This window comes from Canis lupus, chromosome 5, assembly GCF_011100685.1.
Source record: "Canis lupus familiaris isolate Mischka breed German Shepherd chromosome 5, alternate assembly UU_Cfam_GSD_1.0, whole genome shotgun sequence".
In the NCBI taxonomy this organism is placed as follows: Eukaryota; Metazoa; Chordata; class Mammalia; order Carnivora; family Canidae; genus Canis; species Canis lupus.
Window position 1 is genome coordinate 75,166,882 of NC_049226.1, and position 22,358 is coordinate 75,189,239.

The window sequence follows — 22,358 nt, forward strand, 5'->3', positions numbered from 1 at the left end:
ATGGTTGTCAAGCTCTATTACAGTTTCAAAGAATAAGAAATGAATCAGCAACTTACTAATTCCTATACAATCCACACTCTTTTTCTTCCTAATTCCTATACAATCCATACTCTTTTTCTAATTATAATTAAATATTGTGACTGAGGATATTTCCCTTTAATGCTTGCTTTCCTAACAAAACACATTTACATGGCAAGTAAAGGCCAGGATTCATATTTAAAACTGTTATCAAGGGCATTGGAATATCACATTTTAACCAAGGGAGGCTTTGAAGTTTCAAATTTGATAGATCAAGGAAAGGTGATGAAAGCTCTTTGACTATCAATTTATTGTGCATGGTACAGACACACATTTTCAGTGCTTAAAATTCTTCTGTGGTGTAGGATATGGTTATTATAACTTTGATATGTTTTCTAGATGACTTATTAACCAATTAAGAATGTTAAAGTAAAAACTGAGAGGGTAATAGTTCAATAATATTTGGGGGCGACTACAATATGCCAGGAATATAAACAGCTCTGCTAATCTCCTTTTCTCCAGGTAGTGTTTCCTGACACATTTCAAACCATTTCAGAATAAAATAAATTGTACAATGTGCCTGTAGGGAATAAAACTAAGCAAACGCAGTGACAAAGAAAGATTACGGAACTTTACAGAAAGCACATCGTCATATCACGAGGCACTTCATATTCCTGGCTACAATGTTTAATAAGCAAGAGATTTTATGAATAAAGAAGGGTTCAAGCCAGGTTCGCCTCATTAGTCTACAATAACAGGCAACCACAAGCTAATATAATGCAATAGCAGAGAAAAGTTCAGTACTGAACCTGTTTGAGATAGGAGTTCTAAAATATGAAGATTTCTTGGGAATACTAAATGCTGAATTAATTAATTAATCCATTACTGGAAGCGGTCGGCATGTGAAACACCACCCGAGGATGACAGATAAATTATCACTCAATGTCACCACACCAGAAGTAAGATGTCAGCTTTGGCTTCATGGTGGTCCAGTCTGTTCACTGGATGGATAATGGCTGATTTACGCAAGTGAGGGTGGAAATACTGCACAAGGCCTAGTGCTTGTCTGTGCACAGGGTGTTATTCAAGAGCACAAAGATCACATGGGGTAATACTGCAGAAATTAGACATTTATCTGTCCTCAACCTGAAGAACACAGATTTAAAATTTACAATTTATAAATGATAAAAGCTGAGCACAATGCACCACAATGAAGTCTGAATTTTTGAAAAGCACTCAGTTGGAGGGAGAAAAAGTAGAAAAGGATGGACAGATAATGGAGTCTGGTGTGGCATATGCAGAACACTGTGGTTTCTGAGAAGCCCCTCTCCCAGGATGACTGTCTCTCTTCCTAGAATGGAACTTCCTAGAATGGAAATACAATGCAGGTTGGTGGAGGAGACTGCAGCCATGTTAGGCAGACTTGAGAATGATAAGATCACTGGAAAGCCACAGGTGAATTGAGAGAGAAGTGGAAGAGAACTGATGGGAAGTATCTCAGAACATGGGATATTTATTTACTTGAAGATAAACTGGTCGAAGAATTGGCAACCTAAGAAGAGCCTTCCACCTAGATAATATGGATCCTAGTAACATGGGAGGCTCTCACACACACAGAGCAGAGCAGAAGGTCTTCTAGGGCCAACAACTGACAGTTTGCCTTGGGACTCAGGGTGTCCAGTGCTAAAACTGGGAAGAGTTGACACCCACTCTCCTCAAGTCCACTCCCAGAATCCAGAATTGCCAACCTAAAACCCTAAAGTGGACTTCCAGAAGGATGGACCTCCTCTACCAGTCCCTGGACAACAAGTTTGAGAAGAGGAGGGAGAAGGAGGGCAGCAGAAGGCCTCCTGCTTTCTTTGGGCCCCTTGTTCCCAGCCCTGTAAATGTAAGGGTGTACTAGAGTATGTAGGGTGTGTGTTGAGTGATCAGTAGAATCTCGTGCCCAAAATGTCTGGATACTGAAGGACACCAACTGAGATGACTGATTAAACCGAGATACCTAAGTAAACCTGAGATCAGTGACTTTTTTTTAAGTCCTGAAGATTGAATTTTATGATGGAAGCTTCCACAATATATTGGTTGGGAACTCAGAAACACTTTAATAGACACCAAATTATAAAGAACATGAGAGGGAGAATAAAGCTTAAATTCAAGATAATGTTTACAATGAAGAGATAGGACCATGGAGGACCAAATGAATGTTGATGATATTATCTTTCTAAGCTGGGAAATGCACATGTAGATATGCATAGTATCGTAATTAGTACTCTTTAAAATGTATATATGATATAAGACTTGAACTACCGCGGACACTGGTATGGGGAATAGGGGAACTCTCTATCTCTGCGACTTTTTCATAAATTTAAAACTATTCAAAGATTAAAAGTTTATTTAAAAAATAGTGTATATCATTTGCATCATAATAAAAACAACCAAAATTATAGGGTGCACATGGATATATTTCACCATAAAATATGACAGAATGAATAATAGGAAAAATTTCCTCAAAAAATAGGTAGGCATCATTAAATATGAACAGGAAGGATGCAAAATACTTTAAGAATCAGGATTCTATTTTCATGATTTACACTTTTATCCAGTCTATTCATTTTATCTAGTCTTTTTTTCCACATTTAACAACATGCCTGTTTGTAAAATCTCTTTTAGTGCTTCTAAATCTTTTCCTTTGAAGTGAAAGCTCTTAGTTAATTTGTTCTCTATATCTAACCATTTGTTAAAGGAATGTGTTCCTATGGATTGCCATGAAATCAATCATATATTCCATGAGGTTTAATAAACAGCTTGGTTCAAAATGAACAAATCTCACTAAAGGAGGTAATTACATCTTTCAAGACTGTTGCCACTATGCTGCCATTCACAGTAACGGATTATGCAGGGGTTTTGTTTGTTTGTTCCTCCCCCCCCACCCCCCCGAAACTGTTTATTTTCCATCAGCCTTATTTCCATTTTGCTTGCCTTTGCAGAAGAGCAGCTTAAGACCATTCAGAGGTTGTTCCTACCCATTTGGAGGCCCAAGCAGGGGGAGCTGCTCCAGTCTTCAGCAGAGAAGCTGCCCGCATTCCAGAGCTGCCTGCGACTCCAGGTTGGGCAGCAGTGAACCCAGGAGCTGGAGCAGTCCCTCCACCCTGAAATTCCTCCTTGGTCACAGCCTTTTCAGCAGCGGCCTGCTCTTCCTTTTCAGTACCTTCAGGAACTCTGTAGAAGCAGAGATCGGGCACAGCTGCCCCATGAGTGTTCATCAGAAACGGTGCACGAATGCGCAGAACTTCCTGGGCCAGCGTACCCCACATGAGACCCGCTAAGTGAGCTCCCTTGTTCTGCATGGGATGGAGAGGTTCCCATAGCACAGAGGAGAGCTCTGTGCTACACAGAGTGATGGTAGGAAGGTTAACGTAAGCCTCTGTGAAAGGCTGGTGGTCAGCTCTGGGACCAGTAACCACCAGAAGTCTCGGCTCCCGGAAGGGCACCTGGATCTGGTTAGCGGAGGTTGCAGAGGTAAAGCGGTGGCAATAGGAGTGGCTCCAGTGGCAGCAGCATGCTTCAGCCCAGTGCACGAGCCAGGATTTCTGGACAAGAGGACACCGACATCAGCTAGGTTTTCAACAGCAACAATGGCACGAGCTGCCAGCAGAAGCTCCTCCCAGGTTCTCCTCGGATTCATGACGTAGACTCCATCACCTCTCCTTCTGTAAAAGCACTGTTGTTCCATTTGGCAGTCAAGGTTGGTGCCTCCCAAGTTGGTTCCTGCTGCAAGGAATTTGAGGACATCCTCCTTCATTTGGAGGAACTCGAGGGCTCCAGACACCATGAAAGTTTCCTTTTAAGTTACGACAGGAACCCCGTATGAACCATTTCCCTGGGTAGCACAGAAAGTGTGTGTTTGCTCTTACTATCAGATAAAAGATGTATGATCTATGTGCTTACCATCAATTCTTAGGGAGGAATTTGTATTTTATTGATGAATAATAAAGATTGGGCTACTGCCACCAAATTCAAAAGGGATTCTAGACAGAGGTGACTATTAACATTCCAAATAACAGCAATAAGAAACATTCCAAGTCATGATTAGAAATAAGTCTTACTACTGCCAGTTTAACAATTTTGCCCTTCTAGTGGCAAATCACATTTTATTTTAATTTTCCAGTGGTAAAGATTCATTTCCATTTCCAAGGTTTTCTTTTCCAAGCTTTTTGTTCAATCAAACATCCAGGGCAGGTATACACTTCATTTGTTTTTGTTCTCTTAGAGAGGTGGCCTGATATTGAAGGTTGATGCCTTAATTTCATCAAATGTATCAGTGCATTATTACTTAGCAATGAACAGAGGTTTCTATGGCTAATTAGGTTAGATTACTTGCCATTGGCATAATATTGTCCTTCTGCATTGGGCAGTAGAAAAGCAATAAGGATGCTCCAGAGGAGCTAAGAGCCATGTTCAGGAAAATACTGTAATAAAATCAGCCCATAAAATCTGAAAAAGCCATATAAGGGCCACTGAACACTAGGAAAATATAACAAAGTTTGAAAGAAGTGAAGAGGGTTGTCTATTTGCAATCATTCTCATTGTAGAAATTGTAAACATGAATATTAGAAATGAATCTTAGGTCCTAGTTGGTCATCTTGATCCACTTAACATTTCCATGTTCACAGCAAGTGAGAAATTATTCCATACTATTGAATTGGTTAAAACATAATGACATCTCCAAGACAAAAGAAAAGGAGGAATAACTGCAAATATGGGTCAATTGCCCGTATGGCCTCACCCCTTCTCTTACCTCCAAAATAATAGGTACCACCTGAATAAAGCTGCTCAGGCCCCAGGGAAGAAGCAGCAGAGGCCACTTGGCCATCTACCACCATACTCAAGTGATTCCTTCTGGCAGATAAGGAGATGGAATGCCACTGCCCATCATTTAATCCAACAACACCTGGGGGAGACAAAATCAGTTAAAAAGAGATCTCTCTCAACAGTGAACAGTACAAGCAGTTAGTTAGAAACAATATATGCATCACCCAATCAAGTGCAGCACTCAGATACTAATAAAAGGAAACAGAAAGACAGGAAAAGGAAGCAAGCGGGTACCCTCTTGTAGAAATGGTTATTTCTTTCTTAGGGCCTCAGTAAAGAGAACAAAATCCCCAACTTTGGATAAAGTCCTAAGGGGTTAAATTCTTTCAACTATTTGGCAGGGATAGTGTTCAGCTTCCTTTTTTTTTTTTTTTTTTTTTTTTTAGTTTTCAGCTTCTATAGCATAATTTACCTTTTACGGGGGCAGGGGGGAGGGTTGGGAAGAGCATAAATATTTTTCAAAATTCTAGGTTAGATCCAATAAAATGATTTATCTGCTTTTTTACATTTTTGTGTAGTCGCCTTTTATAATATTGTATATTTAGCAGTATCAATCATTACAAAAACTATTATAATGAATATACAAAGTTTTCCCATATAACATGAAGTTAAAAAACAAACCAGTGTCTAAAACCACATTTACATAGTTGATCCTCATAGTGTGTAGATTCCACATTTGCAAATTCACATACTCACCATAATTTATTTATAACCCCAAAATCAATACTCAGGGCATCTTTGAAATCATTCACAGAAATGCACAGAGTAGTGAAAAAAAATGGAGTTGACAGACACATGTTTCCAGCTGAGGCTAAATAATGAAATGTTTATTTCAGCTCTCATATGTAAACATGTTTCTCAGATTTTTGTGCTTTTGGTTGGTGATTTTGCCATTTTAAAAGACCTCAGGCATAGTGATGAAGTACTCTCTGGTGTTTCAAATGCAAGAAGGCTGTGCTGTGCCTCACAGAGAAAATACACATGCTCGATGAATGTCATTCAGGCACTGGTTATAGTGCAGTTGGCCATGAGTTCAATGTTAATGGATCAAAATATATGTTAAATATGGTATCTTTAACCAAAATCACACATAAAGCAAGGTTATTTATTGACTGGTGGACAAAAATATTGTGGCCAGAAGATCACAGGAACCTAATCCCTAATTCCCCTAGGAGTGGTAGTTTAATATTAACTAATTCAACTTGCACAACTTTATACAACTTTCACAACTTTATACAACGTAATTATTGCAAATAATGAGAATTAATTACATATATACAATTCTAATGATATTCCTACTTTTGTATAAATATGGAGAAGGGCTGAAAGGAAATATCTCTATATAAATAGCAATTTTTGCATAATGGAAAATTGTGGGTTTTATTCGTTTTTATATTATATATATATGACCAAAAATTGCATTAATCAAAAATCAAAGTATTCTCATCACCTCTAAAAAACAATCTCCCATCCCTCCCAATGCAGCTCTATTTTCATGAATCCATGAGATGACTTAGCCCTTTCATTCTTAAAGGGAATTAAGTCTACAAGGGCTCTATGACAGAATATCAGCAGACAGGTGGAGACTAAGCATCTCCATTGTGGATTTACCAGTGAGATTTATACCCATTGAATACTTGATACCATATGATTTTGTAGATGAAATTAGTAAACTAAAATAGGAGTACTCTATTAAACCCAAAGGTCAAGGTCTCTTTTCTGATACTATGTACAATGCACAATTTCTTTAGTTCTCCAGCTATTTTTGACAAGCTTTCAGATAGAAAATGTGTAGAAGCTCTCTTAGGTGATTAAGCTCTTTGCCCTGGATTTATTTGGTATAACGCAAATTCCATCCTGGGCACCGAAGCTCATTTTTATACTACATTCAGGAAGAAAAAAGATTTTCAAAGACCCAACTGGCTTGGTTTGTGAAAGGTAATGAGAAAGACCTGAAAAAATGAAAAATGAAAAATGTAGGTTAGATACTTTTAGACACATTTTCTAAGAGTGGGCTCTGAAATAGACGACTGAAGAGTTATGTAATCCCTGACGGTATGAGATTGGACTAAAATAAATCAAATGCCCCAGATTTGTCATCTAGAGCTTCCTTTAAGATGATACATTTAGAGTGAAAGTCCTTGCACTGAGCTTTGCATCACACCTACGGACACTTCCCACCCTCCTTCCACAACCACAGGCCTCCTATTGGTTCTCTCAAAGTTTGGGCATGCCTGTAAACATGACTCTGCTTCTGTTATCTTATCTTAGATTTCAACTGGTCCAGGACAGTGCTTCTCAAACTACCTGTAGTGATGAACATTTTCTCTTCTGGTCTATTGCAGCCTGATACTTTCATAAAATTCAGTGAAAGTTAGTTACTAAAATTAAAGAAGACATAAAAGCCTGGCATCCATGGGTTTGGATGGCACAGCAAGATATTGCTCCAACAGTTTCTTTGAACTTAATCCAAAGTTTTATGCTCCTCTAGGAAACAAATATTTCACTGAATGACTGTTAGTCCAGGGACCACACTTCGAGTAGCAGGTATCTGCTTGGTGAAGCATACCGCAGGATTATAGTCAAAGGCTCTGGAATTTCTTCTGCCAACACAGAAACCAATTCAGATTAACAGCAAAAGACTGCTGGGGTAGCCACTCTGTCATTTGACACAGTTAAGTCACCCACCTAACTAGCTAGCATGTTGTAAAGTTGTGCTGTTTGTGGGGAAGACTTTGGAAAGCTCTTCTCAAGCCTCATTTTTGACAGATACCTGACTTATGAGAAGGCTTGTTACCCATTAGTGGGATTTATTACATAAATTAAACAATGAAAAGTCCATTTAATTTTTTTCTCTTAACTTGACATAATAAAAGGATAATTTTAAAATTAGATTCATTTTTTTTAAGTGTACAACTCCTTCCCACTTTTAGGTCTGATGAGAGGCAGCACCTTAAAAGACCACATCACTGTAAAAGAAGAGACGAAGAATCACAGAATTTGTACTTTTTCTTGTTCATGACATTAGGTAAGTAAATGCTAATTCTAGGACTGCTCCCACCACTCATTAAATGTTGAGTCTAGGGGAGGGGCATGTTGTTGGTATAATAATAAAATAATAGTAACAGGTTTTATTGAACTAGTATTCATGCATTGTATATTTAACCTTCAACATTGCTGTTATCATGGTTGTTTGAAATATGGAGAAAAGGAGACTCAAGTTAGAAGAATGAATCATCCAAGGTAATGTTCAGCTGGTAAGCTGATTCTAAAACCCATACTCTTCTCTGCCTGCAGGACACTTCGGTCCCCTTATCTTTTTAAAAACAGAAAAGCAGCCCCCAACAGCTAGGAAGTGGCTTGGCACTCTGGGCAAGGCCTTGGTGGTATGAGAAGTTGGGGGGCACTCAGAGCTAGGTCTTGGTGTTCTCCTGGTGAATACAATTCTTGTAGAACACCAATATTAGACAAGGTAACTGTGTGATTACAATGAAATTGGACCAAAAAAAAAAAAAAAGTCAAAACTACTTTATAATCTGTATAAGTCCAGACAATAACAAGGCTAGTGTGTAAGCCACAAAGATACCAAACTTCCTCTTCTGGATAATATGAATGACAACCGATTTTTACCTACACCAATCACAGCTTTGGCCTTATTTCATTCCTCCATCCTAGATAAGATTTACAAAGAAAACTCATCACACAATTACCCTCACTTCTTAGCAGCATTTAATCCAGAGCAATGTTCCACTTCCTCAAAACCTCCCCCCAAATAAACTAACAACCCAAAACTCTTATAATAAATCATCCTTAAAAACTTTTTAATAAGACACACCCATGGCTCCCTAGATTGTGTGTTCTCCTTGCTGCAATAAGCAATAAATCCAACTTGTTTGAGTACAGGTATGTTCACTGTGGACTTTGGGTGGAAAGCATGGACAACTCTAAAGGGAGTAATAGAAGAATAGAATAATAAATAGATGTGTTTACAACTGCAGGTAGTCAGAACACGACTGTTTACCAGAACTCTCTCCCTCTCCCTCTCTTCTCTTCTCCCTTCCTCTTCCCCTCCTCTTCCTTCTTTCTCTTTCTCTGTCTCTGTCTTTCCATCTCTCTCTCTTCCTCACTTTCTCAGGTCCAACCACATAAACACATAAAATACAGAAGGAGGAAAACGATTTATATCTGGTCCTTGTATACAATCTACTGGTACTAACCCTAAATTGCTACAAGAAAAAAAAAAAAAAAAAAAAAAAACAACTCTGACAGCTTAGCCACCATCACTCCCTCATAAGACTATAATAGGCATCCATGAAATAAGATGTATAAAGAAAAAAAGCCTGTTGTACAGGGTAGGTTCTTTGCAAAGGTGCAAAAGGCAGTTATATGTAGACTATTGCTCAAGGAGCAACTGAAGGGCTTTTCCTGTTTTTAAATACCTTTAAGTGCTCTGAAACAGTGTCAGAAATTCCTATATCCATTAACTATATTCACTAAGCAGAACTAAAGTTCCAGGCCACCACATAGCTCTTGTCAAGATGAAAATATGGAGATTACTGGTGCCAATCACTTTAGGAGAAAGAGGGAGTTTCAGGGAGTGACAGGTAAGACTGAAAGGTAAGGACTATTCCAACAATGAAAGAGAAGAAAGTGGAATAAAACAAGGCTTCTCTTGGCTTAGACAAATCAAGCAGGCTGCTCCTCTGCCAGGGCCACTAGAATCCTGAAGGTCTAGTAAAGGCAAAATGCTAGAAACGTCCTTATTCTGCAAGCCCACATCACCAACCCTGCCCATAAGAGCAAGAAACTGGCTTATAGGTATGATTTTCACCTTCAGGCAAAAGCAGCAGCAGAAACACTAAATCATAGCAGAAATCTCAAATCCTATAATAACAAGTTTGTTTTAAATAGGAAAATATAACTACATTGTTCACTGGGTCCTTGATGCCATCTGAACGATTTTTGTTTTGACATCTATAAAAGCAACAAAGACTGGAAATATTTTGTGTCATGAGGGGTTTTGTAATACTGCTGATATCTTTTATAGTTTAGACTAATATCTTTAATATTTCAAATATGATACAGGCTGACACAATATTTTCAAAGAATTCCTAGTGACAATTTGCCAAACTGCATATCACATTAAAAATTTATCCTGCTAATTCAAAGATTTGGACAATTCAGTTCTTTCTCAACACAATTTAATTTTTATTCCACTGCAAAAGCTATAAACATTTTGATTCTTAAAACTTATAAGATTAGTAATTTATATCTTTAATAGCTAAGAAAACTTGAGCCACCCTGATAGAATAGAAAGCTTTACCATAATATGATGTAAACCCATCAACAAGTATGTGATTCCCTTTAAAGAGTCATTAAAATACATCCGGACAAATGACTTAATCTTTGAACATTGTACATGTGAAAGTTTTCCCCCATGAGAGAACCAATGAACCACCCACCCACCTACCATTTGCATAGTCTGTTTTCAAGTGCAAAGAGTGCCTGCCTCACTGAAAATGGCCAAAATTGGGATTTTTAAAGCAACTGGAAAAATGAGGGTGGAGGAGTTGGTAAATCAAAACCTTCCTGTGTAATCTGAAGTGTAACAATTTTTCCTATGTTGGCGTTCATGCAGAGTCTAGGCTCTTTTTTATTATTTTTTATTGGAAACAATCACACTGAGTCTTATGATGCCATAATGGATTATATTGTGTATTAATTTAAACATTAATTTAGAAATTTTAAAAGTCAATCAGAGTATTCTATATAGACTTATGCCTAGTAATTTAATAAATATTCATATCCGTAATGTGTTTAGAAATGGACTAACTTCATGGGGCTCACTATAGTAACATTGTACCGAAGCAGTTTCTTTAAGATGTTGAAAGAAGGATATGAATATAACCACTTCTTAGGATGTCAAATAAATCACAATAAGCTACACATTACTGACAAGCTTACATTTTCAGGCCCTCATTTTAGGGAGCCTATTAATTATTCATATGGCACTGATTAATTTATTTCCTTTTGTCAAGCCTGAAAATCTACCACATTTTGAGCATTACATTAGAAAGTCACAACACAGTGGCTGTTTAAAATTATAATTAATATTGAACTTTCAGCTCCCAGATTTAAACTACACTGATATATTGAACAACAAAAAAGATACATAAAGTCTATGCATTTGTGCATCTATTTGTATACCTGTTTTCCCTATATTTAGTTTCCATCTGTAATCTGGCTGATTTTCCTCTCCCAGTCATATTCTATTAATTTTCCTCATAGTTAATATAGAGGAGTAATACAATGGTATCTTTAAATTTTTTTAAAGATCATTTATTAAACTGATGTAGCAATTTACCCCAATGTGACCTCTAGTTGGTTGGCTTGGGTGTTATTCCACATATATGAAAATGTGATGGAGATCCCTTGTCAAGAGCTATATAATTTTAATGAAGAGACAAAAATATCCCTCACCCAAAGCACTGACCTAAATTAGACATTAATTTTCCAGATACTCATATAGTCTCCTTAATTATAGTACTTCAAATCATTATGATACCGTATTGCCTAGAAGTGGAGAGAATCCCATTTGGTGCCCAAATAAGAACTTTGCAGAAATCTTTTCATCCTCCCCAAATATATCCAACTCTGTACAGAATACATGAGCAAGTGAAGTTACTTTGACTAAGCATTTCGTTTTTTCATTGCACAAGAAAATAGAAACAGAGATATAGATCCAGGAGAGACCGCTCCTTTTCTCTCAAGGACCAGATAAGGCTAATAGTTGTGTAAGACAGAGCCTAGTTCTTCCACTGAAGATGCCCAGTAAACTTTTGGGTCCATTTCAAAGTCTTTTGCATTTTTCCCAAAACACATTTCCTCAGAATATATTGTGTGGGCAAGAGGGTCATGAAAGGAAATTTCTATTTCCCCTATCATTCAGTTAATAAGAACTGCTAGTGTCTAGGCCATATTTAAAAGGAAATTGGAATCAAAGGCCTGTAAGGAAGAGCACTGATAATCTTATTAACTCAAGTATTCGTTTATTAAACAAATACTACATTTTTGGTTATGCACAAGACTTTACGGAAAAGGGACCAAGAGATAATGAAATCTTTCAAAACCATATGCTCTGCCTGCAGGAATACACTTATTACCTGCTGTGATGTCACTGGGTAATCTTCCTGGCTGGTAGAGATTCAGCTTAAGTTTTCCATCATTAAGAAAGAGGAGGAGACCCCCTGAAACCAGCTGAAGTTCACTGAATAGCAGAAGTCCTGCCTTATTCCAGGTTCGAAATTGAAAAGAGGCAGAAAGCTCGTCCTCCCCGGAAAAGCCTGGCAGGGCTAAGTAACTCCTGGGGCTGAGGAAAGTCACAGGCACGGACTGTGATTGTGAACAAGAAAATGACACATTTCCCTGAGAAGAAAGCAAAAAAAAAAAAAAAAAAAAAAAAAAAAAAAAGCTTTAAGAATGACTCACATCATTTTAGTAATAGAAATGGAAGTATTCACAAAGGCCATTTATCGATCAAATTATCCTTGGTTTACAACAACAACAAATTGCTATCAACATGAAAATTCAAATCCTTGCCATGTATCTTAAAGGTTCTTAAAATCCGGTGATAGTATGGTCAGGCAAATCTTTCCCTGGGTTCTTGGAGAAATCTGTTTTTCCCTAGCTCTGAACTTCTATAAGGGCATCTGACTCAGTGCCATTGAAGTCAATAAAAATTTATTTAAGCCAATTCTTTGATTTTTATCTTTTCTTGGTTTTCCATTCCCTGGGTTCTGGGTGAAATTCTTTTCTCCTTCATCCTTTGCTGCCTTTGGTTCTAATCCACCTCATCACATACCCAATATTAAGGAGCTACAGCTTTTCCTTCCATATTTTTCTCCTTTCCCATTGGTCTCTTATTTTCATATATAAAATATATATACATATATAGTTTCAGTCTTATGTTCAGTTATATGTACATAAGCACATACTTAGATATATATTGATGATATACCTACACATTAAGCATTATTTATTTTACAAAAATAGGAGCTATGTTTTATCACTAAAATATATCTTATGGAAATTCTTTTGAGTTATGTGGTATAAGCCTAATTCCTTCTTTTTGTTGATTGCATAAAACTCTATTATGTGAATGTTCCAACAGCAATTGAGTTGTTTTCCTCTTACTGTACATGTGTTTTGTTTCCAAGTTTTGCCTCTTGCAGCAATGCTGGAGTAAAAAACTCCACATGTTTCTATTCTCAGTTCTACAGAAGAGGGTTCTAAATAGAACTATATATACCTATATGTTTTAATAAATATTTCCAGCTTCTTTTCCAAAAAGAAGTTAAAATACTCTACATTTCTACTGGTAATATACAAGGATATCCTTGTCCCCACATTCTTGGCAGGAATAGGTATCACAGATCTTTTAAGTTTGCACAAGTTCAATGACAAAATGCCAACGTGATAGATCATTTTTATTTATCTTGCATTACCTGACCAACAGTAAATCAGAGCATTTTTCACAAGTTTGTGGCTCTTTGGACTAGCTTTCCTAGAATGGTCTGTTTATATTCGTAGCACATTTTTCCTTTTATGTTTTACACTGGACACTACAATGTATAATGTACTACTTACATTTCTTTATTTTTAAAAAATATTTTTAAGTAATCTCTACACCCAATATGGGGCTTGAACTCACAACCCTAAGATTAAGAGTCTCTACATTCTATTGAATGAGCCAGCCAAGCACCCCAACATTCCTTTATTTTTAAAATGTTTTTGGCTTTTTCTTTTCATTTTGCCTGTATGATCAGATTTACATGTATTATTTCTCATCTAATGTTTTTAAAAAAGATCTCCAAGTTACCTTAGAATTGCATAAATTTTCATTAAAATGCTACACACACACATATACAAATTATTCTGCTAGTAGAGTAAAATAGATATTTAAGGATTTTAAAAAAAACTTTAAGGTCTGAATTTTTTAGAAATAATTAAGCATATCTCTTAACATAACATTTCAGAAATGAAGATAAACATATTTTTTTGAAAGTAATCTTTAACATGTTTTCCAAATACAGATTTGAAAAGTCAGTGAAATACACTTAATATAGAAGGATACACATCAGAATTAAACCATTTGGTCTTGGTTAAACAAAAATATTTGGTTATATTACGGTTTTGTTAAAAGTGAATTAGCTTTCACTATGGACAAATATCTTGTCCCAGGGAATGAAATAACAAATATGGGAGAGTAAACCACACTGACCCATGATGTTAAAGGCAATTAGAACCTAACAAACCTTGTGAAACTGGAAACATTTTACCAGCTGCAGTTTGGTCTGATGCTTCATTTGGGCAGCTGCCTGCTACCCTGCAAACAGCAAATCCTCTTGCCAGGGAAAAGTGGGTGTTAGTTGCATGAACAGTTTCTGGAAACTCCTTTTGCCAATGAAGCACACACATCTATCTACAGTAGTTTTATTTTCCTTTTAAATCATCTTCCCTCTTATTAAAAAAAATAACTAAAAATCTTTCTGATGGTATACTCCTTTAAATACTAACAATTCACACAGAGAATAAGGAATAAAATCTTTCATAAATAATAAATACTTCCTATGATGTGCTTTGGAATTGGCTGACAAAGCATGAGCTTACATTTATATATCCTGAATTCTGAACAACTAAAGAAATGTATTGAAGTGGATCTCTGTGTCTGCTTTTCTATCACGAAGCTGGTTAAGCTTGAAACCATGTTTCCCAGAATCCTCTTCCATGTCTGGTTCTGGTGAAAAGTTAGCCGAAAATGGAGCTTCTGTGATATTTGAGTCAAAAGTGAAATGCCAGCCATTTCCTTCCAAAGGATTTTTTGTCTATGACAAACAAAGCACAGTAAAGGATGATCACAGAGGAGCTGGTTTGTTCCAGTTCGTCCTGGCTTTCCTTCACTCCGCTTCCCTCTTCTTCCTGACAGCTGGTCTCCACATTCCAGTTCCTCTGACAATTGTTAAGATCCAAGTCCTAAAATAGATCCCTTGTTCATAAAACTCATAGTGATGCTGCTTCCCTGGCAGAACCCTGACCAGTACAGTTATATTTAAAATTTGCTGCATTTCCACCAGATTAGAATATAATGCAGCCTGACCAACATTGCTATTGGGACAGATTGGCAGATGCAGTATTGTAACCATCTATTCGTTTTTTTATTTGTTGTGAATGACCATGGCAAAACACACTTTTTCAAATGCCTCTCTAATATACATGGGTGTTATCTGATTCCAGGAACTTGGTATGCTTATTTAAGAAGTTTGTCAGGGAACATCTTATTAAGGAAGTTACACAGCAAAAGAAATTAGTACCCTGGAGTAATAACACCACAAAATTAAGTTATCAACTGTAAAAATAAATGCTTTACTGCATATAAAAATAAAATAATCATACCCTGTGTATTACAATTCCTTTAGATACAATTAATCGCCTCCATGCATATTCTCTGAGCAGAGAAAATTTTTAAAAGAGTAATCTCTAAAACATCATATCAAGTGGGAATCCAAAGTAGAGCAATTTCATTATATGGAAAAATAACATAGTTTCACTTATTCATTTACATAAAGATTCTCTTACCATAGCAATGATCTCTGGTTTTTGTCGCTTGGCCAAATCAATGATATCTACTCCATTATAATAGAGATTTTCTAGACACCCATGAAAATTCTTATGGGGGAATGACACTGATTTTCCAGGTGCTGGAATCCCTCCAAAGCTGATCTTAGAAAGAAAAATGGCATCAATAATATTGTTTAGTGATTTACTGATAATCTGCTTAAATAATTATGATTAGCAGCTATAGTTTTAATCATCACAGATAAATCAACTTTTCATGACCCTACACTGTCATGTTGCTAATTTCATATGGATATTTTTTAAAAATTAAAATGCAGACTTGAAAACAAATTTACATGCATTCAGTTTTCATTTACACTAGACGTTGATTATTCTTACAAGTTACTAATTACATCTGGATTTGGTGTTTATTGGTTGATGAATAAAAATGCATCTTTATATCCATGGTAAATTTCTGTTTAATAACATAGCTGGTGATAATGGCATTTTGTTTTATATATATTTCTGGGCACACATTGGTTATTTGTGCATCTGAATCAACTGATAATGAATTAATCAATTCATTACTATGACCTCTCCATATATCTACACTGCTCAAGGGTGGGTGCCCCTATAGCAAACACACAAAAAAACATGTATTTACTCTATATTTACTTGGGGCAATACAATCTCTTGGCGATTTCCTACATGTGATCATCTATGACTATACATTTCAGGTAAAAAAGAAAATCCCTCAGTATAAGAGTATATTAACATAGGTAGAAAGATGAAGCGTCAGTAGTATATGCCCAAATCTGCCATTGTTAGTTAGGTCACCTTGGGAAACACTTCACTGAGACTCAAGATTTACTCTGAAAGAAGGGAAGGATGCTCCCTACAGTATATTTTCTCTTGCATGGCTACCCCACACATATATCATACAAGTCTGTATTAATTGAAACATAACTATCACACCTCATGATCAAGGTCCAGATAACCGAACTCCCCCTGGGCATGGAAACGATGCCTGTGCTCATCCACTGTAAAGTTAACTTGTTTGCCCACGTGCTGGATGAGCACGGAGTGCCAATGCTGATCGTCCAGCAGGCTGCCCAGGGTGAGATTGATGAGAGTGTGAGTGGAGGGCGGTTTGGCTTCACCTTAGAAGAGAAAAAAATAACAGCACCATTATTCCCAGTCTTAAAAAAAAAAAAAAAAAGTTTCCCCTTATGGACCAGCATCTCTCATAATAATTGCAATCTCCTTCCTAGCATTCCATCCAAAACACTAGTATGGCTCTACCTGAAGTTTGAATATAATATCCTCTCAACCTTGTTGTAATTTCTTCCACTGTTAATTCTTTTTATTAGTATTTCCCATCATACATTCATTTGCAATGTAAATTTTATCTTTGCTACAACCTCATTATTTTTACTACCTCAATATTTTTCAATGACCCATTCCTTTCTTCATGATGTTTGAAAATAGCTATGTAGTTCTCTTGGCACTATGTAAAAAATATCAAATGAGGGTCTTGTACAATTTGCAAAATATGAACCATTTTGTACATGAAAGTGCAATACTTGGTGTACATATATGCCCTCGAATATGGAAATAAGGCACCTTAATTGTTACAAGAGAAGCTATAAAAGTATAAAATTACTGAAATGATACCCAAATGGCCAGATTTTCAAGCACTTCACCAAATAATTTTACCTGAATTAATAAGTAAAAAGAGTCTTCCTCTTCTTAATTCCAATGTGATGTGATCTCCATTTTGCCCTTCCCGGTGGAGAAGAATTCCATCACTCTGCATAGTTTTAAATTTCAAAGAAATAACATCCTTTACTGGGCTCAGGGAGTTTTGATCAAATCTGTAGAGAAGGGAACTTTTTCCATCAAGATCAACCACCTCTGATCCTAGAAACAGACATTAAAAATCATTCTAAAGGATAAATACACTTTTATTAAAGCATTTTAAATGTGTATGTGTGTATATATATTTATATGTGGATATTTATACACACATAGATAATATATAAGGCATTGTGGATACACAGAGACACATACAGTCAGTTCCAAGCCAGTCATAAGGGAAAACAAAAGTTCCAATGTCTAATTCCCTCTTGATGCCTGGAATTGATTCCATTTTAATCTTTACTAACCTATTTACAAAATAATGATCTACATCTTAAAATGTATTCCTAATTTTCTCATATTATTGAAAGCTATTTCTTTTCATTCAATAAAAAAAGAAAATCAGGAAAAACGTTATGATCAATATCCATAAAACCACTTTGCATATTTCACAATCAGTATTTTTAATCATGTTCCTGAAGTGTTGAAGTTACATGATTTTTAGCTCCTGCAAGAATGGTTTTGGTGTCTCAAAATTCTCTCATATATGCTGTAAATAAGACATTTGCATACAAATACACATACATACATATATCAGACTCGTCAAATGCCACCTCAGGTATACATTACATTGACCTTTGTGTTTTGGTTTATTCAATTATTTTTGTGGCTAAGTAATAATATTTAAGAGCAATACTACATTCTGTCTTTAGAGGACATCGTTGGAAAGACACTCACTTAATGATATTATAAGGGCTGTTCAGCTGCATTTGTATCAAAACTATGACATTGACATGTTTTTTAAGCTTTCTGACAGTGTCTTATCTACTCATTGTCAAGATCACTTTTATTCAGTTCATCTGAAAAAAGATGTCATGTTATACCAGTAACATAACAGCACATCTGTCAAAATCAGTTGCACCCTGAACAACAGACACAAAATAGAACTGATAATACTCAGAAAGCCTAGCAGTGTTTTCTACATTTCACACGTCAAAGTTTTTTTTTAAGGCAATTACCCTTGAGTTACATTTATGTAATAAATGAAGAGGTTAGGGGAACCCAATGAAGCTATTTTTCAACTGGTTAGCAGACTCTTTCAAGTCAATGAAATGACATTAAAGTTTACTCATCTTGTTTCATTTGACAAAATTATTACAGCTACTTGTATGCCCAAATATACATTTCATTCAGAATATCTATCATTTTAAATGTGAACCATTTATACTCACCACCCCCTGAAAAAATTTTCAACTATTTTATGCAGCTATCTTTTGAAAATTCAGAGGTTTGATTTTTTCCACATCTTGTTAATGTGCTTATAAAGAATTCATTCACCAAATGCACATGAATAAACATTGCACTTCTGTAGAAAGAATAATGTTAACTGAACAATTATTCCTTGTTATATAGCTGGATGAATGTTCATGGTAAAAACATAACTCTGTGTCAAATACAAATAATGTGTTCTATGATTATTAGATTACAATAAATTAAGAAAAATTTCAATAAGACAGACTTTAAATGCTGACACATTTGGAGCCATGCAGTTATCTCTGAGTTAATGTATTGCTTAAAGGCAACCATCATAATAATGATTTTATTTTAGATAAAGTCTATTTTTGGAATTAGCTACCAAGAGAATTTTTTTCCAGTAAAGGTTCAACCTGTGTTACTCTAGCCTGCTATTTCTTTTTTTCTCTTCTTCACTCTTATTTTCATAATTGTCATATTCACCCTTCATGGCACCTAAAGCTTTTGTGCCTAGAATATTTCCATCAGCAAAAGAAAAAGAATAGTGAACAAGGTATCAGACAATTGATATCTGAAGCAATGGTGTACTGAACCATCTCTTAAACTGAAGCCACTGGTCACTTTCTTTCACTCTTACTTATTATCTTCTTACTGTACAGATATTACCTAAGTAACGTGAGGCATTCACTCAACAAGTATCTATTTGGCGCATCGTTTGTTAGGCCCTGGGTTAGATGCTGAGATAAAGAGAGTAATCACTCCCAGCATGGCCCTTGCCCTCACGGAGCTGACATTCCATGAAAATGGACACTGCTTAGCAAGCAAACAACCATGACAGACTGATGGAGATTAACAAAAGACTGTGTTTCTTTAGTCACGGTAGTTGGGGAAATTCAGTTCTCTGATCTAGAAACCTCCCCCAATAACCTTCCTATTCCCCACCTGTCTTCAAATCCTATACATGTCCCCATAAACTTTTAGAATTACTCTTAGGACATGTAAATTCCTCAAAACCTAGATATTCTCCCAACACTTTCTCTTCTTCACTGTCATAAAAGGAAGCTCTGAGGATTGCTGAGAAATATGGTGACAGTAATTCAACTCTCAGAGGAGGACGAAGAGTGATCAGGGCTTGCCTTGAAAATGGGTCAAAAGCAAGAAAATAGTTTAAGTGGGAAATCAATAAACCTCTTGCCACACCAACACAGACTTCGCATGTGTGTGAACAGTTCCTTCAGGGAAAAAAAGCTAAATATAATTCAGAATCTGAGTACAATGTCAGCATAGGAAAACTACAACTTATATACGTGCAATATATGCACAAGAATTTTCATGAAAGAAAAAATTCAGGATGATTCCCAACAGTATTACTTTAGATAAAAGACTCACTTATAATGAGTCTAATATAAGTCTCTGTTATAAAAAGCTACCTACACAACATAAAAAGCATATATAAAAAGCATACAATTTTAAACAATAATCACAAAACACTGTGTTGTGGCACATACAGTTAATGATATGAAAATATGGAACTATATGAAAAAAATCTTGAGATAAAAAGAGGAAGACAGAATGAATTTGAATTCATTATCAGAATCTAGCTCTCTAAGGATGCTGGTGGGAGAGATAGGTTTGTAGTTTCTCTTGAAAATGATCTTATCCACTGTTAAGAAAAATTGGAATAACTAGATATAATCCAAAGGCATAACTTCACATCCTTTCAATGTCATATTGAACTATTTCCTCACAGGCCCATTTAAAGATTATTTAATTCCAGGTGAATTAATAAATGTCTGATTTTACTACTTATTACAGATTAGGACCAGACTTTGTTAAGATACATGTTAATTTGTAGATTTTTTCCCCAGTAGAAATACAAATGGCTCTAGGGTTATGGTTTTATTGCCCTGTTGGACATTAACCATTTATGTACCCAACCTAGTGATGGTAATCCAACATTCTTTCTTGGATTCCTATCTACACCCAGTCTCTTGAATCTTCTTTCAACTAGCTTTACCATCGTTCTGATTCCTTCTTTAATTAATCAAATACATCTTTCATGTGTGTTTATTCTGTATTTGAATGAAAGTCATGGTTTTCTGTTTTTGAAAATTTTACTTTCAACATTATTAACTCGATAAGTACAATTTGGGCTTCCCATCATTGACTGGTGAAGCAACATTTCAAGTCTCAGCCATCACCAGTAACATTCAAGGCAAATTTATTTTCACTATTCCATAAAGAACACTACCAATGCAAATACATTCTCACAAAAGAAAAATGATGATTAAGATGATTCATAACAACTCTGAAACTAACTTATGAAAGATTTGATAAGTATAGGCCATTAATGAAAGCAATTTAACTCAACATTTATTTGTTTAGAAACACTAAAATAAGCATCCAAAGTAATAGTCAATTAATAGAATCACACTTATGCTCATCTTGTTGTCAAACACTTTCAGAAAAAGAATCCTTTGTACATGGTTGAAATCCATAAATAGGAAAAGAGAGGTATTAGAAAATTGACTATAAGAAAAACTAGAAATCAGAAGTTAATAAAATCTTAACAGTAAAAGACCTACAGTCCAAAGATGTAGGAGGAGACATGTTACTTGACAATTATTTTTCTAATGGTAAATCTGCTCATTACTAGGCTAATAACTGAGGTTATATTTTCAATGATTGGTTTACTATCAATATTAATAGTGTGGCCCTGTCATACCCTGTTCACTATAGGGAGGACATAAATTCTAATTTTCTAGTAACAAGTTGCAAATTGTTCTGACACATTTATCCCCCTCAGGCTAGTCCCCTTCTGAGCCATTTGTAATAGATTTTTATTATAATGTAGCTTAGTAGTTAAAACAACTAGTCTGTGTGGGTTTGCATCTTCACTATAGCTTGGGCAAGTGTATGAGTTTCCTATTATTGATGCAACAAATGACCACAAACTTGGTCATGTGAAACAATACAAATTTCTTATCTTCCAGTTTTGGAATTCAAAAGTCCTAAAATCAAGGTGTTGGCAAGAGCTGCTTTCCTTCTGAAGTCTCTGGAAGATAATCCCTTTCTTCCTCTTTCCTATGTTCTAGAGACCATCCACATTCCTTGGTTCATGACTCCTTCCTTCACGTATAGGACTTGTATCATAGTATCTTCAAATCCCTCACCTTGTTTTCGCTCTTCTTCTCTGACTGATCTTCTCATCTCCCTCTTATAAAGACCCTTGTGATTACCCTGGGCCCACCTGGACAATCCAGGCTACTCTCCCTATCTCAAGATCCTTAATTTAATCATACATGTAAGCGCCTATGTCATGTAATGTAGTTACAGGTCCCTTAATGACACAAGGTACTTAACCCCTGTGCCCGCTTCCTATCTATAACATGGGAATAATAATAGTATATTCTTCATAGGATTGTTGTATGAATGTGTATCTGTATAATTTTTGGAAGAATTACTGGCACATAATTAAAACTCCATAAACATTAACTACTACTAATGCTAATGCTGTTATTTATTGTTAGAACACTGGGCAGGGAAAGAGGCACAGTAAAAATAATTTAATAAATACATTTGGTGTATTTAGTTTAAAAGATAAACTCTTTAAAAAATAATGAATTTCCGAAGAGCATGAGAAATGCTCAATTATCAATGTCACTGCCAGGTTATGCAGCAAGAATGATTTGAGGCCATCTGTGGGTTCTGTGGCTTTCTCTATCTGTCAGCTAATGCCTGAG

At 35.9% G+C, this 22,358-nt stretch overlaps 1 protein-coding gene across 1 annotated transcript in view; it reads right to left on the reverse strand.

The window, feature by feature from the left end:
• CNTNAP4 (contactin associated protein family member 4) overlaps positions 1-22,358 on the reverse strand; it is a 241,176-nt gene that overhangs the window by 83,938 nt on the left and 134,880 nt on the right. Inside the window, exons 5-9 of the mRNA XM_038538261.1 lie at positions 17,221-17,424; positions 16,480-16,664; positions 15,526-15,669; positions 12,054-12,315; positions 4,817-4,969 (exon numbers count right to left, since the gene is read on the reverse strand). Of these exons, the coding sequence (XP_038394189.1) occupies positions 4,817-4,969; positions 12,054-12,315; positions 15,526-15,669; positions 16,480-16,664; positions 17,221-17,424 (948 nt within the window). The remainder of the gene's footprint in view (positions 1-4,816; positions 4,970-12,053; positions 12,316-15,525; positions 15,670-16,479; positions 16,665-17,220; positions 17,425-22,358) is intronic.